A 26,945-nucleotide genomic window follows, 5' to 3' on the forward strand; every position below is an offset into this window, starting at 1 on the left:
CTAATAATGATGAAGATGCCTTCCAGCAACATTCTTCCTGAGGTCAGAAACATCTTTTAGGACAGAGAGATAAGTTTAGAGACACAATGATGCAGCATGTGTTAGACATATACTAACAAAGGTGATTATGATTTGAAGGATCATTATATTTTAGTGAAGATATAATCACACATATCTACCAGAAAATGTGAGAAGAGTAATCTGCAGACAGCAAGCGAGGGGTAGGACCAAGGAGAAGGGGCCAGTTTATCAGGGCGCTCTAGGTCCTAGAGAATGTTGCTGTGGTTTGGGAGACATGCTTCTTCTCTTGAAGCTCCCAGGGATAAACTTGATATATTATATAAAAGTCTAAAGGCAGGCTGAGAAAAATGCAGCCACTGTGATAATCCAGTGGAATGTTATTTCAGGAGAAGGACAGAGAATGAAGGAGAGCTGAGATGGCTTAGAGACCAAGCTGCGGATGGGTATCTAGACCATGAGCAGACCTGGGAGGTGGCATATGAGTTTAGTTTCAGTTCTGCTGAGTAGACTACAAAGAGTCATTCAAGAGCAGTTATGTCATAGACAATTGAAAATATGGTGCTGGATCCTAGGGTGAAAAGTAAAGGCTATAAACAGACATCTTTCAATTCATTGTTAAAGTGCAACTGTATGCACAGTATAATATACATGCTTTGGATGTTGAAGAATAACATTTGACTGTGGGAAACCAATATTGGTGGCTCAGAGGTGGCAGCAGGGGATTAATGTGGAGAAATAGTGAGCTTTTCCATGAAGGAGGCATGAGTCAGGCTAGAAGTGAGTGGTGGGTAGGATGTGATTAGGTAAGGTCAGTGGGCATTATGGGAAATGGAAGCAGCAGGAGCAGATCATGACATGAGTGGAGGCAGCTGACTGCCACAGTTTACTATGCACCAGATGCTGTAGTAGACAGTAAAGATAGAAGTATCATTAAAACCAAGCCATGATCATCAAGCAACTCACAATGTAACATGGGAGAGAGACATACAGGTAACCAATTATTTGGTAAGTGCAATTAGGTTGCAACCTACAAATTGCCAATATTTGATCAATCATTTTGGATCCAATCCACAAAAATGGCAGTTTCACATGATTCAATCTAATCTAAGTGTATTTTAGTGTATATAACAGATAAGGGTCTCTAAAGGATCATATATAGGAAGGAAAAATTATATAAATGTCTTTGGAGATGGGACTGTACTTTATTCTAAGTATACATGCTACTGAAGGCATTTAACAGACAAGTGAGATGTTGAAAGAAATGTTTTAGGAAGATGAATTTGGTATCAGTAGAAAAGATATGATGCAGGGGCAACATCCCAGAAAGCAGTAGGGGGCGAGATTTAGTAGGCTACTTAAAGAATTTAAATAAAGGGTAAACAGGGCCTGACCAGGGTGATGTGATAGGTATTTTGAGGGAATCATCCTTAGGACTTGGCTGTGGATTGGCTGGCTATCAGGGGATATTGCGCAAAATGGATCGACAGATATAAACCTGGGTGTCTGGAAAATTCTGCTTCTGCCCCAAACAGGGAAGTCAAGCCAGGTTGCTGGTTTGAGAGAAAAAGGAAAATTTTCTGATGCCAAGACTGAAGAAAGTTGACATCAAACTATAAAGACTAACGGTGACAGTGTTCATTGTGTCACCATTTGGTCTTGTGTTTGCTTGTTCATTTCCTGATTTCACAGGAGAACTGAGAGTTATAAGGTTGGGGACTAGCTTGTTTGGTGTCACTGCTGCATCTCCAGTCTGCAATACTGCCTTGCACATAGTAGGTTTGCAAAAATGTGCTGAGTAAATAAACAGTGAATATGAAACTGTATTAGGAGTAAGTCACTTCAGAGATATCATCTTGGAATTTGTGTCATGGACATCAGAATGGAAGCAACAAAAGCTATTATTGAAGGTAGGGGAAGATCTAGGGAAGGAAAAATCAAGAGAAGTTCCAGTTCAGCAAACATGAAGCAACAAAGAGGTGTGAAATGGCAGAAGGAAAGGAGGCAGCTGACAATATGAGGGAGAGAAGAGATGTTGAATGTACTAGACGGAAGTGGGTACAAAACATCAGACTCAGAGCATGTGGATAGGTTAACCTGAGACACTCTGAGTCGAGAGAAAGAATGAGAGCATATAAAGAGTTACACATACAGGTGAAGATATGAGTAATTCTGTAACCATCATGATAAAACAACTCTCAGTATTTCTTAGGTGCTACCAACAAAGTCCAAATTCCTTTGAATGGTGTCCAGTGTCTGCCATGGTTTGACCCAACCGATCATTTCAGCCTTGTTTTCCACATCTCACCTCACAAAGTCCACACTTCATCAGGCATATTTACTGTGCATGTCCCAAACTTATCCTATATTTTCCTTTCTCCCTGTCCCTGTTCTAGATGTTTGATCCATTTAGAATGACTTTCCTCCCCACTCCCAATACCAGTCCTGCCAAGATAAACTCTACCCACTTGGTAAAATTTAATGCTAACCTTTTCTAATCTTCCCAAACTAGGTAAGTTTGATTTTCTTTTTCATTTCAAGATAAACTCTACCCACTTGGTAAAGTTTAATGCTAACATTTTCTAATCTTCCTAAACTAGGTAAGTTTGATTTTCTTTTTCATTTAAAAATATTTTGCTAATTTATTTTTAAGAAGTTTAATTATTTTTGGCTGTGCAGCACATGGGATCTTAGTTTTCCCATCCAGTATTTGAACAATGCCTCCTACATTGGAAGTGTAGTATTTTAACTACTGGACCACCCAGGAAGTCCTCTGATTTTCTTCATAATATCTGTTCCCTATTTCTAGATCTCTTTCTTACCCATAATGCCCAACACATTACCTTGTGTTTATTGGGTCTTCATTCATTGATTTAATAAATAGTGACAGAGTCCCTTCTGTGAATCAGTATTTTGTTGGATTTGGTGATGTAGTGGGGGTATAAAACAGATATGTCTCTGCCCTCATGAACTTAACATCTGGTGGAGGAAGCAACTGAGTAACCAAACAAATGCTGAGATAGTCAATAATGGTGATAGGCTCTAAGAAATAACAATACAGAATACTGTGAGAGATGTGACTTGGGGAGAGGAGTTAGTCAGAGGGTCAGGATGGGCTAAGAAGAGAGAGCAAATGGGGTAGACCGTGGCATGAGAGGACTAAGAATTTTCTAGGCAGAAGAAACAAAGGGCCTGAGATGGCAAGAAACCTGACACAAGAAACCTGGCCTTCCTGGAAGGCCAGGAAGATTGCGAGGCAGGAAACACGAGGAAAAGTGGCTGCAGTAAGGAGAAGAGGGCCAAGGTCCAGGTCATGCAGCCCTCATAAGGCATACTGACGATTTTGGTATTCATCCTAAGAGCAAACGGATGCTTTCAAAGGGGTTGAAGCCATAGACGTGAAGAGCTTACACTTTAAAAAAATCACATTGGCCTCAGAATGGAGAAGAGATTAGCGGAAGGTCAGGGTGAATGGGCACCAATTAGGAGGCTTCTTTCATAGACCATGTGTGACAGTACAGCAGTGTGGACTAGAGTGGATTATACAGACCATCAATAGATGCCAGAAGAGGGCAGAAGCAGTCTTGAAGTCAATAATTAGGATTGAGAAAAGTCGCGTTTCATCTTTACAAATCTCTCCACTAATGTAAATCATAGTCAACAGCACTTCAGCTCTCCAGACCCCTTGGGAAATGTGCCTTCAGGATAACCAAGTGTTCTGGATGACAAAAGGTAAACAGCAACACCAACTTTTTCTCCCCGTTTAAATCTTTTTATGAATAGCTTTACATCTCTGACTTCTTAAAAAGAAAAATAAACTGGACATGGTTTCCCTTTCTGTTGACAATTCCAGCATGAGTAATAGTTATGGCATAGGACAAAATATGAAGGATGTCCTAAGACATGCCAGGTTACATACTTTCAGTAAATAGGACCCAATTGCTGGAGTTTTGCTTCCTTTGTCAGCTTTTGCTTTCATAGCTTTTCTGCTTCCTGTTTTGCTATCAGTAGCTCAGCTTTTGTGGCTACTAGTGTCTACAAAGAAGTAACTTTCTCTTATGGGCTAAGTAATTAGATGAAAATGATGGTAAGAATTACATATAAAATTAGGATTTGAGAGGCTCTCCTGTGAGCATAGATGCTTAGTTTTGCTATGTAAAGATTTTCTACCTGGGTCTTAGATCTGTTTGTCAAACAACTAACCGAGTTCCAAATCCAATGGGCTTATCATCTTTTTTCCTAATACATTTCATTGCTTTAACTGTATTGCCTGTTATATAATATATAAAGTGTAACAGATATATTTTAAAATGTCAAAGTCTTTGTTCTTATTCTTTTAGTAAAACAGGTAAACTTAGGGATTGACAAAAGCCCACATTATGTATAAAGTTTCCGTATTGGTATTCTCTACTATTCTATGGAGAATAAAATGATGAACTCTATTTTAAAGGACTAAATGTAAGAAATGTCTCATTATATCCCATTATATGAGCCTTTAACTTACAAATGTGTTGCCTTCAAAATTTCAAATTAGATTTAGATGCTTTGCAAGATGCTATAGAGTGAAAAGACTATCCACAGAGTGAAAGCAGATATTTACAATATATATAACCAACAAAGGATTAATATCTAGAATATATAAAGAAGTCCCAAAACTGCATAAGAAAAAAACAAACAAACAGGCAACCCACTAAAAAACTAGGCATCATGCCCCTGTGACCAACAGGAGCATCGCAGAAGGGGAAATCTAAAGGCCCACTAAGATATGGAAAGATCTTCAACTTCATTAATACTTAGGGGACTGCAGATTAAAACCATAAGCAAATATTACTACATACCCATCAGATCTGGTTTTATCAAGTATACATGATGATGTGGAGCAACAGAAAATCTCACATATACTTATAGGTAGGAGTAGAAACCTGGTATCAGCACTTTGAAAAAAAAAATTACGTCATCTGTTAATAGTAAAGTGGAAGATACACATTCACACTATCACCTAGCAATTTCTTTCTCTTTTTTCAACTAGCAATTTCATTCCTAGCTTTATACCCTAGAGAAACTCAAGTACATGTCTTCTACAAGGATACACATACAAGAGTATTCATAGCAGCATTGTTCATAATAGTCCCAAACATCCCATGTGCAAAATGGATAAATAAGTTGTGGTATATTCATACAACAGAATACTATACAACAATGAAAATGAATGAACAACTACACATGTCAGCATGGATGAATTCCATAAAAATGAGTGTTGAGCAAGAGAGGACACACACAGAGAGAATGATTCTAGCCATATAAAACTTTACAACAGACGCATTGAAATAATATTCTTTAGGTATACATACATAGAAGGTACAATAATAAAGAAAATAAGGACATTATTATTACGAATGTCAGAAGAATGGTTACCTCTAGGGAAGAGGACAGGGTTGTGACCAGAGAGGGGCACACATGGAGCTTTTGGAAATCTGGCCATGTCCTGCTCTTATGGACTGCATGGTTATTACACATATGTTCACTTTATAATTACCTATTCAAATGTTTAGTAATTTTTATGCATTTTTAGTATACCTATTTTACATTAATAACTTGAAGAAAAAGTTTAATGTAAACCAGATGTATCTAATTAGGAATGCATTTTATCCATAGAAATAAGAGTATAAGTAACTGCTAATCAGACAAGTCTGTAAGTCTCATTTGGTAATAGTGTAAGTCCAATACTGCACATTTGAATAAAAATAACAGAAAATAAGACAGTTGCAATATTATCAGTTAAACAAAATATATATGAGAGAAATATTGAATAAGGATTAAAGTATCTAATACCAGATTGGAAAAGATAAAAAATATTGAAGATACATAAGGTTGCAAGACTGGAGAAACTGACATACATACTCAGCTGGGGAGAGTATAGATTGGTTCAACTTCTATAGGAGGTGATCTAACAACATCTATCAAAAATTTTAAACACATATTCTACTTCTAAGAAGTTATACTACTAATAAACTCATCACTCACAAGCGTGAAAAACTATGTTTGTGTAAGGATTACAGCCCTGTTTGTAGTGGTAAAAGATTGGAACATCCCAGGCACCCATAGATAGAAGACTAGTTAAACAAATTATGGTCCTCTTAAGTAATGGAATACTGTGTAGCCATCAAAAAGAATGACACAGCTCTACATGTCCTGCTATGAAATTACCCAGATTTGTTACAAGGAAAAAAGTATAAAACAGTACTTATTGTTTGCTTACTTGTTTAGACATTTTTTAAAAGGAATAAATGTGAGCTTTTATATTTTAAAATAATATCGCAAGAAAAACACCTAAATTTTAAATCATGTGTATGTATTACTGCTTCAAAAGTTCCTTTAAAAAATTTTGAGTACATGTGCTTAAGGAAAAACAGATTTAATTAGATTATAATGAGGAAGTATAAGAAAGTTTTGGAAAAAATTCTGAGGGAACTTTTTGATAGTTCCCATCAGAACTAACAGGTCATTTTAAAAAAGCCTGATTCAACATCAAAACAAAATACTTCTTTTGATACAGATGTATCAGTTGTATTGCTCTTTTACAATCTGTCCATTATTAGAATAATTATTCTAGAGTTAAAACTGATACAAAAGAGGAGAAATAGAAGGAAGATAAATTTCAAGGTCAAGCTCAAATTTCACTTCTGGTGTAAAAGCTTCCCTGGTTCCTAGGCTGTTGTTCAAAGTGCCTATACTTCTGTTTAAAACAATGTAGCAAAAGAAAAAAAGAAAAGAAAAAATAAAAAATGTAGCATATTTGTGGTAAGTATATATCTCAGCTAACATTCATTGTACTAGTTTCTCTGATGCTAAGTACAAAAACTGGAACCAAAGAAGTGCTAAGTACAACCATGTCCTTCCATAAATACAGATAACATGTATACAGCCACTATATCTGGCATCATATATAAGACACTTGCGGGTGTGAACTCAGAAAACTCTGGGACAAGGACAGAGGTTGTTCTTATATATTCTGAATCTCCATGGTAAATGGTCATCAGTGAACACTCAATAAAATTCTGTTGAGTAAAATTCAGTATACCTAAATATTTGAAATAATTTTCCATTTTTGTCTCTAGCTAATTTCATTCTTCTCTGTTAAAAGATTTTCCTGCTTGATCAGGAGTTAATGGTAGTGCCTACTTCAGTCAGTTCAGTTCAGTTGCTCAGTTGTGTTCGACTCTTTTGAGACCCCATGGACTGCAGCACACCAGGCTACTTATTTGCCTCCTAAATGCATAACCAATCCAGTGGTTTGGACTTTATATGCCCCCGTTAGAAGTACTGTTTTAAATCTAATGTTAGAGAACATATGCCTAAAATATTTTTCTTTGAGCAGTTTTCAATACATTTTCATGGATTCAATAAAGGTGCTTAATATCTTGTGGGTAAAGAGGCATAGAAACTGTGACTGTTCTTGTTTTGGGGGGTTGCAGGGTGAAGTGGGATGGGGAGATGAGTTAGACTCTGTATTACAGATTTCAGATTCTACGATTTGAAATAAATTCCTTGAATAAACTCTTCTCCACTTCTCATCCCCTCATATCCTTCCTCCTCCTCCTCCTCCTCACCTGTTATTATAGCAGTTTTCCCTTTTTTTAAATAACAATTTTCCTTTGATATTCTTGTTTTATGAGACAGAAGTAATATTTGGGGGCTATGTGACTACTTCCTGATCTTTTCTCTTTGTCTGGAATGTCTACCTGCCATGAAGGCAACCTTCCCTAACTGAAACTCTACTGACTGCAACTACAGCTCAAAGGTGATAGTGGTGGAAATTCTAACATTCTGGTTTGGAATCATTATGAATCAAGAAGCTAAAAACTGAGGGACTACCTTCAAGAACTCCCAAGTTATCTTTTTAAAAGATCTGCTGAATTCTTTTAAAATAAAAGCTGCAATAGTGTCAGTCACAGATACACACACATGTAGTTGCAGTGCATTCCAAATATCTCCAATTTGACTATATTTAGGTTCACATCAACACAAAAGAGAAAGGTTTAAGCAGGCCACCTAGGTGCTTTGTCTGTTTTGTTCACTGCCATAACTTCTTTGTCTAGAATAGCACCTACCAAACAGTAGGAGCTCAATAAATGCTTGATAAGGTAATAAATGAGATTAAAAGATAACACGCATCAAGATAATGAGGAAAAGAAAAGGTAATGAATTTTTAACATCCTCTACTGCTCACCAAGTCAGACTATAGTCTATGTGTAAGCAACAGCAAAGAGTCTTGAATGAAACTTTCTAAATCCCATTCCTGCAACTGAAAGGAAACCAGCTAGCAGGAGACAGAAAAGGGACAGAAAAACACAGAGCCTTTTTTTTTCTTTTCTATTTTTTACTTCTTCATAAACTTCAGAGTGGAGTATAACTCCTTGCATATGACACAGAGAGCAATGCATATGGGTGCATTCAGTCAACACCCCATAACCAGCATCAGCAGGGCCCATGCAGATTTAGAATTGCTCTTCTGAACTTCTAACCAATGTCTATATGTTGCTGCAATTAGTAGCTTCAAGTAGAACCAATTAGAGCATTAATAATGATAATAATAATAATGATGATTGGAGATGAACATTTTGAACTTAGAAAACTCAACTCTAATATGGGGAGGCTGAAAAGTTGAGTATCAACTCTGAACAAGCCAGTGACTACTCCAATACAACCAGGGCCAGATCTGAGTGGAATATGGCAACAGAAGATCAGAAAGACTGATTAGTAGAAGGAAGGGTCTGGTTGAAACTAGGGAGTGGACACATGGAATGGGTCTAGTCTTCACAGATATGCATCTTCCAGCACTTGTCTCAATAGGAAGAGCTATCAGAGCAGAAGTAGGCTGCTCCTCTCAGCAGGCATTTGCTATTTGTTGCCCTGGGCCAAAGTCCCATCCTTGGGGTTTTTTCCTAGTGGCAAGCCACCACAAAGGATAGGCCATTTTGTTTCTCTAGACAAGGCTCTGCTTTCTGGCAACAGGATCATATCATCTCACCCCAACGCCACAAAAGCAAAGATCTTCCTATGCCCATCCTGTGTCCACTATATCCCACTAGTCATGACAGATAGGTGGGCAGTAGCCATTAGCAGTAAGGTAGTGAAGCTAAGCTTCCAGGCAGGTAAAACCCACACAAGCATTTTCAATCTACGGTCAAGATCACAAAAAAGGGTAATATTTATCCGCTTATCTATATCAAGACTCCCATGTTATGGGAGAAAACACATCACATTTGACAGCACAGCACAAATGGGGAAAGGAAGTTCAGCTAGAGCACAACCACCACCTCAAAGCCTCATTCACCCACCCCATCCACTCTAATCTCACTGCTTTGACTCTAGATCTTCATTTCATTTCAAGACTTCTGCTTGAAATTTCTAAGAGTTCACTTTCACTCCTACCAGGAGAGCTTGCCTCCAGATATCAGAACTCCTAGTGTCATCATCCCCTAGTCACCCAGGAGCACAACATTTTAAGAACAATATTTCCCAAAGCCTGTTTCCCTCTTACCAGTAGCTTTAAGAAGGTAGATTCAGTCATCTTGTTCTGCACTAAAAGAACTTTTTAACTCAGAAGGAAAAAGGGCGAATGATATGCCAAGAGGTCTGTGCAGAACAATCCAGTAAAACCCTCACCCTGAGAGCTGCCACTTCTCTCTCTGCCTCCGATCTCCAAGCTGGCCCTGCCCTCGACCTGTGCCATCTCCCAGTCTTGTATCCCTTCTCCCCAGTGTGTCCGACGGGCAGTGTACTCACTTGAGGCTTGTTTGCCTTGGACTGTTGCCAGCTAATCCACTTTAACATCTTGGCTTGATCTCAAATTTGCTTTCTGCTTCCACCAAACTTTTTACAAATAGAATTTAAGTTTGTGCTGGGTGGCAGCAGGGTTGAACTTGTTCTGAAGACTCACGCTCCCACACCGCTTGGAGGCAGGGATCAGCCTCACCACAGTGCTTACTGCCCAAGCTCTCAGAATCCGAAAGGGAAATTGCCTACAGTGGCTTGAAGACTCTGGGGCAAAACTGCACTCCCACCAAGGCAATGAATCACAAGTACTTAGTATCAAACAGTCTGTGGTAGGCATTAACACTTGATAAGTTATCTTTCCCCTTTGCAGTCTGGAGACAACTTAAAGAACCACTTTGTAATTTACTTTGGGTTGCTGTAGATTTGCTGGGACTGGGCAGGGAGGTACAGAGACAGCTGGAAAAGAAGCCAGTAACAATAGTGTTTCTTTTTGCTACAAAGTTTTAGAAGCTGAACTATCAGTTACTACAAAAGTACTATGCTTTTGATTCCATTTAACAGGCAGGAGAGTGACTTGGGCTAGAATCTGAGGTCTGCCATGAACTGGCTTTGTGATTCTGTGCAAATCACCTTGTTCCCTTTAAACAGGATGGAAACAGAGGGCAAGAGGATATCTTGGGCTCCATTCTTCCCCAAGTGTCTGTTTTCAAACTCCAGACTCACCTGGAGTCATATCTGGCCTCTGGCCAGCCCTATAGCTATCACACAGAGGTCTAATCTACTGACAAATCACCTTTTGCAATTTCCTTATTTCTGGATCAAATATTTGCACAATACCACCACTGGAAACCAAGAAATTTGTGGGCACGGTGCTCTGTGATCTGCCTGTGTACTGCAAACTGCTACTCAGTCATGGTGGGTTACCAAGATTATTTGCTTTCTAGATGATCAGTAACATTTATGAAGTCTAAGTTTAGGTTTCAGATGTATCCACCTCAAAGGAGGAGTACAACTGTATATCTTTTAAAGGTATTTATTTAAGAGTTAGAAAATGCTCGGTTACTAGATGGGAGGCAACACAAACCTCTCCCTCTAAAGAAACAGTTTAGGGCCCTGAGAAAAAGGGCAGAGTAACAGAAGTGGTGAGGACTCTCCTGGAGACCCATTACATTTTTTCTTTCTAGCTTTTAGCATTGTGCATTTAATAGGCTAGACCTACCTCCAGGAGGTGGGTCACCTGCTCAGGCCCTGCGGCTAAATGTCACACGCTGTCACAATCTCATTCTGGAGACTCAAACTTGGGTGAACCATCTTGATCGTTTTCGTTTTTGTTTGTTTCTTAATGAAGATCAATAACTTTATTTTTGTATTTTTATTATTTTACACATTTATTTTTTAAGATCAAGTACTTCCTTATGTATGCATTGAGTTGTCCATTAAATTCTTTTGAATACATTTTTAGTAGACCTGTATTACACTGTCTTATTTAGCTATATCTGAAAGAAAATTCAAACAAAACCAACAAACCAACCAAAAAAAAATATGAAACAATGGTCTTTCTCCAACTAGAAAATGTACCAGTGGCCTCTCTGTGTTCTCTTAAATACCAAATCATATGCTGTAATGTATTTTATAATATCTCTATTAGCTATCGCTGTATTTATTTACATCTTCTATATTAACACAGATAAAGGAGTTTTAAAAAGTATGTTTTTCTTTTATAATTTTATTTAATCTAATAAAACTAAAAGAGTAGCAACAAAATAGAGGTCATTCACCCAAATATATCATGAAATTCTGTATATTATACACACAAAAAAAATCTAGGGATATGGCTCATAACACATTATTCCCTTTATAACAGGTTATATCCTGCTGGTGTATTGCATCATCTTGATTTTTTTTTTTAAAGAATTTTCTAAGTGAAAAATATTACAGTGTGTGAACTGATAGGATTTTTATTAGTCTTGACACTGTTGAGTCTCCACATTTAGAGATATTTGGTTTTTATCCTTAGTGGGAAAAGCCAGTGATCTGTAGGCCTTTAAAATTCCAGTCACCTACAGTCACCTGGACAGTCTCCTCTGCTTCACATCCTCTTTTGTACAGGATCTTGGCTAGTCCTTCAAAATCCCAGGAAGCTGAAATCACTGCCTTCACTGTACAGACTTGGAGACGTAGGCATGGAATGATTAAGTGACCCATTCAAGGTCCTGCCACTGTAAGCAATCAGGGACTGAATGCGTGCCTGATCCGCCAAGCCATCCTCGTCCTCTGAGCAGCAGATGCCTTTGCAGCCCACTCAGACCCTCTTTCCTGCCCCAGCTCTTTGCATGATGGCTGCTAACAGCTCACAGCTGCCACAAAAGGCCAGCCCTTTGCCTCAAGGTAGGGCAGATTCTGGGTGCAATTCACACTCCAGCTCCAGGATGGATGAGGCTGAGCTGGACTCCAGCTGAAGTCACGTGCACATTTGCTTTAGCTCCTTCTACACTGGGCCCTGTTTCCTGCCCCTTTCCCTGAAGGGGCACCAATAAATTCCATGCACAGGAATCCCAGTCTCAGATTTTGCTTTTAGGGAACTGGAACCAGTATGCTTTCCTTCCTCCCAAGAAGCCCTATATCCAGCCTCATTCTCTGGGGAATTTTTCTACTTAGAAGCCCATTTATTTATTTTTTAAGATATTAGTTTATTTTATTTGTCTGGGATCTTTCTTTAGTTGTGGCATGGGAACTCTCAGTTGTGGCATGTGGGAGCTTCTTCTGCAACCAGGGCTTGAACCTTGGCCCCCTCCATTTTAAAAGCACAGAATCTTAGCCACTGGACCACCATGGAAGTTTCCCTATGAGGCCACTTAAATGGGGATTCTATTTTTCTCTCCCCCTATCAACAATAATCCCTACAAGGAAACGAACTTCTTACATTTAAGGCAAGTTCTTCCAATTACAGCATTAGCCCACTTTTTCTTACAAGAAAAACCTAGGAGCCTTTTTTTATCTCTTGTTAGTAGCAGAAGACTAGAATGCCATCCTTTCTCTTTCTGGTTATTTACCTTTCCTCCCTATATAGGAAAGCAAGCCAAAGGAGGGCTTGTTTCATTCATTGCTGCCCTCTCGCATGGAGATCCACACCTGCTATGTAGCAGAGCGTGAATAGAGAGCACAGCAGAGCATAACAGAGCATGAGTGAAGAGAGATGAAACAGGCCAGTGCAAGGGTTGGGCCCTCACCAATGTACCAACGTGGGGGCTAGACCCTCTCTGACTACAGCCCTTGCACCTAGTGGCTTGTTCTGTGCTCCCAGAATACATGTGTCAGGATCACCAGGTTCTGATAAACCAGGTGAGGCTCGTTAGTAAAGAAGTTCTTTCCCAGAAGGCTTCTGCAGCCAGGCTGCCCTGCTCCTTGTTAGTGGTATTGTGTTACTGCAGTGAGTGACCTTGTAGGAATCCTTTGTCCCCTTAGTCAGGCCCTTACCATCTCTAAACAGAACATTTCCTCCCAAATGGTAGAACAAAGTTTTGGTCATAACTCATTACACTGATTTGACAGTGGAGAGTTTAAACACTTCTGAGTTGTATTCTGAAATCTCCAGGCTTCTCTAGGCATTTCCCTGTCCCCCTTTAGCACATAATGTCATTATCAGCCCACCTTGTAACTTAGATCACATTTGCTTGTTTTTGAAATCCCTCATTCAATCCCTCATCCCAGTCAGCCCTGGGATGTCTCAGCAGTGTCTTTCTGTTATAATTTTTGCAGAGAATAGCACTTGCAGCTCAATTTCCTGTCTCCAGCCAGCCTGAACATGTCTAGAAATTCACAGCGAATTTTGGATGGAGAGCACCCTTCCTAGGAGGGGTTTGTAATGTTCAATTCAATAAGCACTTAATGAGTATCTCTGGCATGCCTAGTCTAAACAACATATACATGTATAGAGACTGTCACTGCCCAGCTGGCTACTTCTGTACCATTAGTTGGTAATTATTTGGCAGATACCCATCTTGTTCAATGACAAGACACTTCTTTGCTACTACCTTATTACTCAGCCTTGCTTGACTAGAATTCTATGATTCTGGATTTCCCTGAAATATGGTTGCAAACCTCTATCACCTAATACTTATATAAGCAAAAGGGTCTTATAGTCATGTCCAGAGTAACATGAGCATATTCTGGACAGAATAGGAAGCGGCTCAGACCCAGAGCTCTATGGACAAAGTAAGCACATCCATTTGTCTTCAGGGAAATGACACTTTAACACGGGACAAGGATAAAGTAGAACCTAATTATGCAGACCCATTTGAGAGCTGAACAAAAACAACTTTGGGGAAAACTATTCATATCATTTACTGAGGCATCCATGTTAGCTTTGTCAGAATTTAATGCAGAATTAAGAATACTAGAGTGATTCCTCATCAAGGGAGGACATACCACAAGCAATTCCAGCTTCTCTGTTATAGAGGAAAATGGAGGTGTTCCCTTTCCTAAAAAGAAGAGTCAGATAAGGATAGACCCAAGTTTCAAAACCTGAGTGGGAAGTGAAGAAGGGCCAGGTGTTGGTCTTTTGTTGGTCTTCTGTTCTCAGTCTTCGCTCTATAGCCAGCATTTGGATCAAGTCACAAAAAGTATGTTTATCCAATAATGCTGGGGAATGCATCTGATACACTGGGCAGAATAATTCTATATTCCAAACATGCTGGAATATGGATGGAATTAAACAAGAGAACATCTAATAGATATTAAATAGTCCAACACTCAGGTTACTAAGTCACCTGCCCAACTAAGAGCAGGCCACAAAAACAGGCAAGGAGATTTCATGAGTCAGCATTGTACATCCTACTATACAGGGTAAAACATCTTAGGGAGGAGGGCAGGCATAGTTGCTCTAGAACAAGAAGCTGAATTTGCATCGGTTAGTTCACATCTAATGTACTATATGTCACTCTGGAGGCCCCATTTTATATAGATCATTATATATTAGAGTAAATCCGAGGAAGGCAACCAGGATATGGAAAGGTCTGAAAATATATTAATACAAACAATAGATGGGGAAACTGAGAACTTCTAAAAAAGAAGATTAATAGAAAGACAAGTCAACTGTCTTCAAATATCTAAAGCTTTAGGGATTACCACTGGCCAAAGGTGATACAATTTGAGGATTCAAATGAAATACCTGAGAATAATGGATCATAACCCATTAGATAATCCACTAGACAGCATTGGCTCTTGGTTTATTTTAGATTCTAAGGCCTAGCAATGGAAAGTGGAGTAAAGTTGTTCTATTTATAGACAAGCAAACTGAAGCCATGTCCCTTTAGTTCTAACATTGAAAAAACTTTTTGATATTTAATGAACCATGGACCTGGAGGGCAGAACTCTATTCAAGAACTTCCAAAGATCTTTAATCTGCTAAATAATCAACTACTCTTATTCACAGTATCTAGATTTCTATTTCCTTTCTAATAAAGATAAAAAGTTAACCTTTACTGAGTATCTAATAGGTAACAACTAAATATATTTTACTTAACCTTCCCAAAGACTCTGTGAGATGGGTATTATCTTTGTTTTATAGATTGGGAGATTAAGGTGCAATAACTCATGCAACGTGACACAAAGGGCAAGTGTCAGAGCTGGAATTTGAACCCAAGTGCGTCCAAACTCCTTCCACCCTACCCAACATACAAAGGACACATAAAGTGATTGCAGAGGTGTCTTAGGGTCCCACAGTTCTTGAAGGCCATCCGTCCTGGCCCTTTGATGGTTATGTTTACCATCTATCCAGCCTACAGTTCTACTATTCTCATTCCTCTGGATTAGAAGAAAAAGACTGGGGCTTTTCTAGAAACTCACCGTTAAAATAACCCTGATTTCTGTGAGGTATCTCTGCCTCATCCCTTCCCCACAGTCACCTTGCCTGCCCTCCTGTTGAATATGACTCAGCCTACCTGAATTAATCCATTTTCTCTTTCTCTTCTTCAGAGTCTATTCAGCTGACTCCTTGGAAACCAATGAAGACTAGTTTCTAGGTCTTGTGGTATAGTTAGGGGGAAAATTTAACACTGTTGATAACATCTATGAATTCAAAGATACCAATAAATAGTTTCTCTGATGAAGGGCAGTGCAGGTCAAGGGGACACATGGCTGTCCCAATCTCACTGCTTAGTGTTAGAAGAGTAAGAACATTCTAATCACAGTGCATGGTCGCAGACAGGCCCTCCCTTTATTTGACTCTTTCTAAGTGATTTTCCAGATTTCGTGTCGGAACACAGACTCTCTCTCCATCTTCCAACCTACTGCTCATATTTCCCAAAGGCTGAGAAGGTAACCGGGAGTTGACAAGTCCTCCAGCTGACCAAAGCTTTTTGCTTGAAGTAAGGAAACTTCTAGGTTTCTTTAGCATATTTATAAATACACTATTTGTATGTTTGGCTGCTTTCAGACCACCTGTTTTAGCTTCTTCTTTGTGCTAGAGTGCCCTGCCTGCTCTGTTCATTCCCCAAGTACTTCCTGAGCATCCCTGTGTGCTACATGCTGAGGGGACAGCCGTGAAACAGACAGACATAACCCCTGCCCTCATCAGGGCTTAAGAGCCTGGCTATAGAGACATACATGAAACGAAAATTACACAAATAAGGATTCACACTCAACAAAGAGCCCACAATGTCTCTACAGTATCCAGCACAGAGCTTGGCACGTGGTGGGTGCTTTTTCACGAGTATGTGACTTGAATTTTTGTAGAATGTGCAGAAGGTCCCACTAGCTGAGTTCATCTTAGCACTGGGAGCTCAAAGCTTTGACTTTTAGAGTGAGGGGAAAACATGACAGTGAATCAGGGAGACCTGGGTTCTGGTTTCTGCTTTTCTACTCACTGCTAGGATTTTCTTAGGTGAGTCACTCAGATTTTCTGGCATCAGTTTCCTCACTTGTGAATAATGTGTAAGTACCAGGGTCCCTCATTAATAAAGAAACGGCTGCTGTCAGAAGTGGTCTACTCTAACCGCAATCATTCCGCTAGAAGACAAGGAAAGGCTGGAGTTGAGCCTTCCTAAGACAACTGTCTCTGTCCGAGGTGTCTAAGGTCCATGGGGAAGACAAAGTAGCAGCCTGAAGGGAGGCATCCCCTGGACCATGACCACGGAACTAACATGGGAAACATGAACTTCACTTACCACCCACTGACTACTTAAAAATAAATACTTTCATTTATAGGATTCTCTAGGTTATATTTCTAAACAAACAATCAGAAGAGAAAGGGAAGTACAGAAATAGTTTTCTTTGTATATTTAACAAGTAGAAAAATCCAATTTTCCATATACTCTGATAGTCAAAAATGAAAGCAGGATGTCAAATAGAGTTGATTACCCTGCATGTCCTTGAACACTAGTCTAGAGCATGATTTTGCACCATGATCTTAGGAAGTTTCCAGGAAGAAAAAAATTTTTGGAAAAATCCTAATGAATGCAGATTATCTTAAAAAAAAAAAAAAAAGGCCCCTAACTTAGAAAACTAAAATGAAGTCAGGACATAGCATGTTGCCTGAGGCTGGAAGACTAAGGCCAAAATACTCAGTCTAGAAACTTGGGTCAATTGGCCTTTGAAAACCCCTACCTTTATTAATAAAATCCCTAGTATTCAGAAAAGGATCATCTCATACTCTTTTGACCTTGAGGTAAACAGATGAGAGAAGGGTCAGAGACAGAACCTTCCCCTGCTCCTGATGCACATTCAGACTGCTGAACTCCTCCTGAGGCTTGAGCAAACACTCCGAGTCTCTGCTACATTCTCCTTTCTTTGGCTCCTCATCAGAGTTCCTTTTACTTACTTGCTCCAAAACGTAAGAGAGCAAGTGACCAGGTTTTCTCCTGAGACAACTACATCCTCCACATTGCTTCAAACATCACTTCCTGGTCCTCTGCCCCTCAGGAACTGAGCCCTAGTACTCTGGCCAGAGAAGGGCATCATTTTCACCAGAGCACCTTCGGACAGGAGGCCCTTTCCAGCTGGCATCTTTGTGTCCATTTCCAAAGTCACTGGTCTTGGTCTAACTTAGGGATGAGCCAGTCACAGCCACTAAGGTCTCTGGAAACTATCTCAGCCTCAGCTTCCTGAGTTCCAGCCTCCCAGAAAGCACAGCCTAATAAGTGCCACTGGGGCATTTCAGGAGAGGAAACCCAGACTTGCTCTTCACTCTCACCAGTACTAATAAACTTTCATGACATGAGAGGTCTGGCTGGCCCCCTCAATCTTCTGTCCCCTCAGACAAGATCTCCACGCTGTAACATATCTCCTCCAGCCCTCCAGCTCTTTCCCCTTTGGCCATCACAAAGACCACTGGCTACTGAGGTCAGGCTCCACCATGGGAGAAATTCCTCTATGGGTAATTCTCCAGGAGTGGTTAAGCCAATAAGAAGTCTTGGGGGAAGGAAGGTTGGGGCACTGTCCTACCTTGTCACTGTCCACTGTGTTCTGGGAGGTCCTAGAGGCAATGGAGATCGTGTCTGGCTGGCTGCTCCCATCCCCCTGGCTGTCAACATCCTCCACTCCATCCCTGCAGGAAGAAGAGAAAAACAACAGGGGTGGGGGTGGGGGGAACAACTGTGGGTTTAGAGCACACAAGGATTTCCAGCTGGTCTGGCAGAGCAGAGCCTTAGCACTTTTTAGCAGGGATTTATCTAAAATTATCCCACTAAAGGAAGCAGTCCCATGTGATTTCAATGATGTCACTTCTTGTGCTTAGCAAATACATAATCACTATGTTGATAACTGAACACAAAATGATCCTCTATAACTCTTCTGGCCCATGGTACAGAGGGGGCAGCTATTTATTTATTTTCACTAGGAATGGGTTTATAATAGGCAGTAGGAAGAAGCAAGTCCTGCTTAGAACCTAGGCTTCTCTCCAACTGTCTGGGTCATCTGCAACAATCCCAGGGTTCAGGGCATTCAAATAGATTTTATGCATGCTATAACAGGATAGGGGTGGTTTACAGCTGGCTTATAAAGAGAACAGAACTGAGAAGAATTATTTTGACCTGTGCTTCTCTTGCTCAAGAAAATTGGGTGGGATATTTTCTCCAGGGGAGATGATCCTTGGGAAGGTCCTTATGTTGGACCCTCAACTGCTGCATCTGGAGGAAGAGTTTATTGCCTTCATTTTGGTGTGTCTTATTGATCGCATGCTTATTTATGATGACTTCTTATTAACATAGAAAGCCAAGGCATCTTCTCAAAGATAAGAGGACAGTCAGAGATTCTGCAGCAGCTCTGAAGACAGCTGTGTTCCTGAGTGTCTGACAGGACAGTCTCCCGAGTATACTCCTGGCCTTTGGACCCCCTCCTAGGCCCCTGGACCATACAGCTATTTCATTCACATGCTCCCTCAACTCTCCTGCTTTACAACTGGGTCCCAATCCTATACTGAATAGAAAGGCTGGGCCAAGGGGGATTAGATATCTGGCAACTGGTGAAAGCCAAAGGGTCCAAGTCAGGAAAAACTGGAGGTGTGGGCCAGGGGTTGGATAAATCGGCACAGGAAATGACAGCACTTCCTACAGGGATCTATGTGAAAGTCATACCCCTGGAAAAATATGGCCTTAGGGGAAATGGGAACTCACTGCTACTCCACGGGCAACATTTATTGAAGCTGTCTCATCAAAGTCCACACAATTACAATCTAGAGTGTGGGAGTACATGGACATGTGTGTGCATGTGTGTGCATACATGTGATGCATATGTACATACACAGAGAGTGCTAATCATAAAAAGTTTCTCCCACCCAGAATAATTCTAAGTCAACTGTTCTCTCACCACAATTTGTGGGCTTGGGAAATGCCAACTTATTTTAATAATATAAGCCACACGTTCGTAGGAAGGAAAATCTGCTGTAAAAAAAATATGATGCATTTCAAAACCAAAAATAAAGGACATTTAGATCATCTGTTATTTTAGATATCTGGAACACTGCTCCCCACCATTTGTAGATAGTTCCAAACTGGCTGTACTTTCTGCTTCCTACTATTCTGGCCCATTGCAGGACCTTCTGGTCCACTCCAGATGAAGCTAGTTCTGGGGGAGGTGAGGACCCTAGCCAGGAGGGTACATAGTATTCCCCAAGCCAACCCATCGCTCTGTAAACTCTGTCCCCATATACAGGGAGCCAAGCTAGTGAAATAACACAATGCCTGGCTGTTCTCTGCAGAGTCCACTAAGGTTTCTCACTATCTCATCACCTGACAACGACCAAAGAAAGGCATGAGGCATTTCCAAGGTATGTCCATCCCATGCTCTAGAAATGCTCAAATTCTCCTACTAGAGGAGAAAGGGGCTTTTTCACAGAGTAACCCTGGGCAACCTCGCCTGAATATCCTTTCCCATCAAGGTCCTGGACCTTCAGTTCCTTATAACTGTTTTTCATTCTCTCTTTTTTATTGAAGTAAGGACTTGCTACAGAAGGATCTGTCTCTAGTACTAAACTAATTGTGCCCCTTACCCTGACAGAGGTAACTGAAATGAAAATAACCCCTCCCCACCACAGTCATAACTGTTCTTTCAGCACCTAGAAGGGGCCTTATCCTGGCCATGCATGTCCTGGGGCTCCTGCCCCTGGGGGAATCTCTCTCTACCTTAGCCATACCCTTCTTTTGACTACCACCTCCCTTGGTGGCTCCCTGGCCTATGTATGCTGGCTGGTACCAAAGGGTCAACTAAATCTTCTGAATTTATTCATGAATAGGAGAGGAGAGGACAGCCTGTTATCACCAACATCCATAACCTCCAGAACTCTGTTTTTAGTTTTTTTTTTGAGTTTTCCAAAACTGACATGAAGTTCTTCTATGCTTTCTTTTAAAGTGTCCTCCAAAGAGTCATGTAAGTGACTGTCACAAGGAGACTTGAGAAAGAAATACTTAAGCAGTCACCCACTGGTATAGGGAAAACTGGGATTCAGAAGGACCCAGAGAGATGAAGATATTAAAAAAAACAGTCATCTTCTGCCCAATTACAATGCTTACCTCAAATGAAAGAAGGTGAGGACTTGGCAGGGGTGGGGGTGTAGAGTAAGAGCTGCAGTAACACCGTACCCCTGCCTATCACGGTCCTTTGGCTGTCTAGCCAGTCCAGAGAGCCCTCCCCTTAGCCACCTCCCTCCCAAAGCCTTCCCCATTACACTTCACTCTAGTGCCCATCACAAGTCCTCTCTCCTTGATGCCTGCAGCATTTCCTGTCCCTACCGGTGGTCCTGGCTCTTCTTGTTTAATTATCCCATGTGTGAGACATGGCTGTCAGATGGTTCTTGAGTGCCCCTTTTATATTCCTGGGGCACCCAGCACAGTGTCTATTTAGAGGACAGGTGCTCACTGAAGCTTTGCTGAGTATAATTGACAGTGATGGGTAAGGTGCTTAAAGAGTAGGTGACTCCTCTTAGGTAGAATTCAGTGGGGTGTCACAGAGAGGGGTGCACCACCCCCACAGAAGCAAAGGCTCACCCCACCCCCGCTCCCTGAAGCCTGTGAAGCTGTGCTGGGGGCAGAGACCCTGGTTACCTCTTACTATTGTTCCTCTGTTTGGCTGGTGTTTTGGGGAGCTGAATTGGCTCCTTCAAAGCTCCTTTCAGGTGAATGATCCTTTCTTGAATCACCTCTCGAATGTTCTTGATCCACTCCTGCTTGGTTTCTATGTTGGAGGCCTGGAGTGCCACAGGGAGAGACAGCAAGAACCTCATTTCCCTTCAGTCCACTGAAACAGTTCTCAACCCTTCTCTTGCAGGCTTAATCCATCATTGGTCAAGGATACCAAATGTTGGAGGGGTTTATTTCTCTGGTTTTATACTTGTGACTTCAATCCCACAGACATGCTTTTCCAACTCCTTGAACAGGGCTCTGACCTCAAGATTCAATGCAAACTTCTACAGGGTCATTTTCAAAGTATTTAATAACTTTGGAGGCACTGACCAACAGCAATATCTGCCCCTGCTGGACCAAGGATTAACCCTTCAGTTACTGGATTCTGGGGAGGTCTGGAGAATACAGAAGGGGCAATAAGGGGGTGTTTGGAGGCAGCAGCCATTTACCAAATGGATATGTGGACCTGGATATACTGGTCTAACTTGAATATACTTATATCTAACCTGGATATAAGTCCAACACCCATATGACTACATAGTCTTGTACTGATTGAGTCAGTCCCAGGTTTTAGCCTAGTAAACCTGTAAATTGAAGGCACTGCTATCACTCCCTGAATATCCCATTTGTCTTCATGGAAGTCTGTTCAGGTACTTCTTTCTCATGTCAGGCAGCAGCTATGCTGACAACTCAGAGTGAACAAGTGTGAAGCTTGGTCAGGGCTGGCCCATTTCTTCCTTGGTGATGGGCACTTCCCCGAGAAGCATACGACTGCTAGGTGCACCACATGCAGGATCTGTCCTCACTAGCATGACCACAAGGGCTGACTTAGTTCCCCGGTTATGGGTACTCTGGGGAGCTGAGGGGACTCCTTAAGGACCCTTCTCAACACCCCTCTCAATCGGCAGAGTTCCCAGGCTCGTAGGATTCACTAGAGTTTCTAGAATGTAAGGGTCTATATCTCATACACAGTCATCCTCCATAGAGCAGAATACCTTATACGCGGAAGGTGTCCAGGAAAGAAATGTTGAATGAATGTGGAGCATTAAACAAGGTGACTTTTGCCAAAGTTCAGTTGTCATCCTTGCCACTTGAAGTGGCCATATGGACAGAACATATTTAAGTGGGCCCCGCTAAGGCCAGTCCTTGCCTTCTTCCCTCCACGCTCCAACAAGTGCCTGGACTTACAGACCAGTAGTCTTTGAGATTTCAGGCTACTTCCATGGTAGAATTTATGTCTGAACACCCATATGAGGCTGCCCTCCTGAGGGAAGCCCAGAGACCCCAGATTTTAGGCATATCCTGCCCACATCCCTCTAAGCCCCCTTTGGTTACCCCCAACCCTGGTCTTGTGCCCAGCAGAAAGCAATACTTACTTTCAGCACTGTTTTATTGTCTGAGGATGGGGTGCGCCCAGACCACAAGGCGAATTTGCAGGGATCGCCCTCTACGTGTTCGGTCACACCCAGCTCTGAGGTCTGTAGACAGGAAATGCCTGTGAGAGGCGGGGAAGGGGAGGGCGGTGGGAGACTTAGGGCTGGGGTGGGAAGGGAGAGGCAACCGAGAGAGGACCGAGGGAGGGGCTCTGTCAATCAAACTTCAACAGACCGGATGTTCTGTTCTTCTACCCAGGATGAAAGGACCTACAGGCACGTGCCTGATGAGCAGGTAGCAGGGAGGGAGGGTGAAGAGGGAGGCGCCCAAGCCAACAGGAAGAAGAAAGGTGAACTCTAAGATGCAGAAGTGGGCTGAGGGGGCACTTTCCAATTAGGATGCCTTTCACTTGTCCAGGATGGTGCTGGTGTGGCACCACGGGAGAGACGAGCAGAGTGTTCAAGATCCCTTCCTGCCCAAGGGAGCTAGCAAATGGGGAGTCTCGTCTGACCCCACCTGCCCCACCTACCAGTAGCTTGTTCTTGTAAACATATTTCGTGTGTCCTGAAGAGTCTTTGATCTCCTTGCTGAAAACCAAGGAGATCTCAAAGAGGAATAGGTGTCGCTCCCGTCCCTTCCGGATCAGCGACTTGGGGTCCCACACTTGAAAGGCATCTTGTAAAATCAGCTCCCCCTGCACATCCAAGTTCTCGTCGAACCCTGAAAAACACCCGTTTCATCCGTGTAGTTGCTCCACCACATGTGGGCGTTTTGCTCCAGTCCCCTCTTGGAGGCAGGCTTCCTGACAGTGATCCCTCAGCTCCCACAGCACTTTTCTCTCAGGCTGATTCCTGTGGCTCCTGCACACCTAAGAGGAGAGGTCTATGGCACTGGGATCAGACCCCTTTTCTGCCCCAGGTCTCCTCTACCAAACCAATATCAGCGGAATCTCCTGCAGAGCTCCAGAGCAGTCTCCCCTAGCCCACTGCCAGCCAGGACCGCCTGCGAGGACAAACGCCATCTCTCCTTCTCCCTCCACAGCTCCCACTGTCACTGACCTGGAGCTCAGAATGGGGCTGAGGATGCACACTGCCTGCCTGAGTGCCCTCAACTGCACTCCATTTGCTGTCGCTTCATTTCTTCATTTCTTATGCTCCATTCCTAGGACTCTTCCCTTTGATACCTCCTGTACTATGCGGTGCACAAGCCTTCAACAACTTATACTTGTACCATTTTAACTGAGGTTCTGAAGCTTTATTGTGTATAAGAATCACCTGGATTGATTATGAAAACACATATATCTGCCCATTCTTCAATCCCTACAAGACTGGGATTTAGTAGGAGTGGGGTGGAGCCCATGAATTTGCACTTTTAAACAAGTGCTCAGGTGCTGCTGCTGCTGCTGCTGGTCCATAGAGCATACCTGGAGTACCTGGATCCAGAATGCAGGTCAGGGACAGGCTGGAGGAGAAGGTGCTTAGAGAGGAAGACATGCAGGAGAGGGTGTGGGGAGCAGGTGTGAACAGAAAAGTAGGAGGTGGAGAAAGTGAGATACCGGGAATAGATTCAGATAGCCAGTGCTCAGTCTGGAGAAGGTAATCATGGCTCCCCTGCATGAAGAAGTGGGCTTCCTGTGTTAAGGGTGGCTAAGATATACTGAAACCAGACCAAGTCTTTGGCAGTGTTGGGGTAAGGGATAGGGAAGGAAAAGTGGTAGGAGGGATGGTCCCGAAGAGAGGAATACCCCCACAGGGTTACTATGTACAACAAAGAAAACTTGTCTCCCTTATCTCACCTGTTTGCCAGCCCAGGTTGGGATATGGAATATTAACTCATCTAATAGTTTTGACCATGGCTGCTCTGGCCTCATCTGCTGGGTTTTGTGGTGTTGGGAGTGCTTTATTGTCTCACTCTGCCAGGTTTCTGGGTCTCTAGAACACGGTTCCAGTGGACTGAGGAGCTTTGACAAAGTTCCATCGGTTTTATGTGGCTGGACTTTACTCATCTGCTATGAATGGGTGAGGGTAGTTGCACACTGACATGAATGTACTTAATGCCGCTGAATTGTACACTTAAAAATGGTTAATATGGTAAACTTTATGTTATATATATTTTAGAAGAATAAAAAAGAGAGAAGGACAAGGCTAAAGACAGTGTGTGTGTATGTACAGGATTTCTGCTTATTATGATGACACGTGCGATGCAGATGAGCAGGACTGCTATGGGTCAGGGTTTTCACACCTTTACAGTAAGGATGATGATGGCTTGTCCTACTCTGCCTCTCAGGCAGCAAGTTGTCCACATATCTGATGCAACACAGGCCTGGGGCTACCTGAAGGCAGGTGATAGCTGAGCTGGCCCCTGTGGATCTCCTCTTACACTTCCCCAGGACCTATGGAACAACTTTCTTCCAGCCTGGCCCTCTGCATGACTTCATACCACTTCCATCTCATGACACAAGTTCCACAGTTTTAGGAAAGGAGGAGGCTCCCCTGGGAGGTTAAGTGCACAGCTACCTTCCAGCATGCTGACGTGCATGGCGTCATTGGCTTTCTTTGGGACACTAAGCATCACCTCCAGGCCATCCTTGAGCTCCCCTTTTCCTTCTTCACAGCAAGTTAAAAGTTCCTGTGAAAAAGGTCCAGACACAATTAGAACAGTTTCCCCCAACTTCCCCAGCCTCCCACTATTTAACCCCTCAAGGCAATTATATACCAGTTCCTCAAGGAATTATGTGCTGTTTGCTTAGTCATTTAGTTCTGTCCAACTCTTTATGATCCCACGGACTGTAGTCCACCAGGCTCCTCTGTCCATGGGGATTCTCTGGGCAAGAATACTGGAGTGGGTTGTCATGCCCTCCTTTAGGGGATCTTCCCAACCCAGGGATTGAACACAGGTCTCCCACATTGCATGTGGATTCTTTACTCTCTGAGCCACCAGGGAAGCTAGCTTCATTGTCTGTAATAGTCCCCTCTGGGGACTCCTCTGGGGTGGAGAGGTTATCACCAAACAATTCAACCACCATGTTTTTCCCAGACTGAGCTTCCTCAGCTCAATCTAATCCAGCCAACTCAACCCAACTCCCAAATGACTGGCACTAGAAGTGAGCAATGAGGGTATTCTCTGTCACTTGACTAACCTGGAGGTCAGGGAATACCTCTGGCAAAACATACAAACAGAGGTGCAGTACTATGTGATCATAAAGAGGACACACAGCACTCATACATCACTGCATGCCAACTTCCAGCACCACTTTTATTGACACACCTCTACCATCAGAATGACTTCTTTCACACTGGGAACAACCAGGGATTATGGAAAGTATAGGTTTATAGCTTTTCAGAGTCCTAAAAGATTTTAGATTATATGTATCAGAAGTCGGCCCAGGGCCAACAGATAGGATCATAGATTAGTCCCTGGATTGTCAAATGAGGACACTGTGCTCAAGAGGGACACGGGTTTTACCCAGGTTATAGAACTCATTGGAGGAGGCCATGTAGAGGCTTGAATCCAGGTCTCTTGAATCCAAATCCAGTACTCCATCCACCATGCCAACCTGTCTTCCCCCTGTCCTCCTGGACCATGGTCTCTCTTTAACTTCTCCATTGGAGACTAGGTCTTTACCTTTTCCATAAAAGATATATAATATCTGGTTGATGGAGAAAAGATAATTTCCAACTATCTTAGTAACCATAAAGACCACTCGAAATGATTTCACTCAAACCAGAGGAATGCTGGCTTTCGCTTTTCCTATCAGGGTTATCATATCTTGCTCACTTTGACACTGGAAAGGAAGAAGTTAAGCAATAGATCTACAAACCATACTTTCTCTTTCTGGGGAGGGAGAAGGCAGGGAACGGGTGGATGGGTGGGGATGCACTTCCAGGAAAGAAAGAAGTTGACAAGACCAAACTTTATAAACACATCAATGACAGACCTCCTGACAAACTAATGGTACCTGCTAGCAGGAGACTCCTTATTTATGGTGTGCTTTTAGTAGGATCTGTCTGGCCTGTCTATGACTTCTTATGGTAAACAAACCTACAATCAGTGGCTCCCTGGAAAGTATCAAATAAGTCACACAATTAAGTAAAAAGTGATTACATTTAATGATGAAATGGCTCTCTTCAGGGTAAATAATAGGATGCAACATACATT

At 42.1% G+C, this 26,945-nt stretch overlaps 1 protein-coding gene across 16 annotated transcripts in view; it reads right to left on the reverse strand.

Moving 5' to 3' along the window:
* Window positions 1-26,945, reverse strand: part of KALRN (kalirin RhoGEF kinase) — a 673,187-nt gene that overhangs the window by 189,595 nt on the left and 456,647 nt on the right. For all 16 annotated transcript variants that reach the window (XM_043875040.1, XM_043875043.1, XM_043875038.1 and 13 more), the window contains exons 29-33: window positions 25,304-25,415; window positions 23,317-23,507; window positions 22,790-22,891; window positions 21,336-21,478; window positions 18,241-18,343 (exon numbers count right to left, since the gene is read on the reverse strand). In XM_043875040.1, the coding sequence (XP_043730975.1) occupies window positions 18,241-18,343; window positions 21,336-21,478; window positions 22,790-22,891; window positions 23,317-23,507; window positions 25,304-25,415 (651 nt within the window). The remainder of the gene's footprint in view (window positions 1-18,240; window positions 18,344-21,335; window positions 21,479-22,789; window positions 22,892-23,316; window positions 23,508-25,303; window positions 25,416-26,945) is intronic.

Source organism: Cervus elaphus, chromosome 19 (genome assembly GCF_910594005.1).
Source record: "Cervus elaphus chromosome 19, mCerEla1.1, whole genome shotgun sequence".
In the NCBI taxonomy this organism is placed as follows: Eukaryota; Metazoa; Chordata; class Mammalia; order Artiodactyla; family Cervidae; genus Cervus; species Cervus elaphus.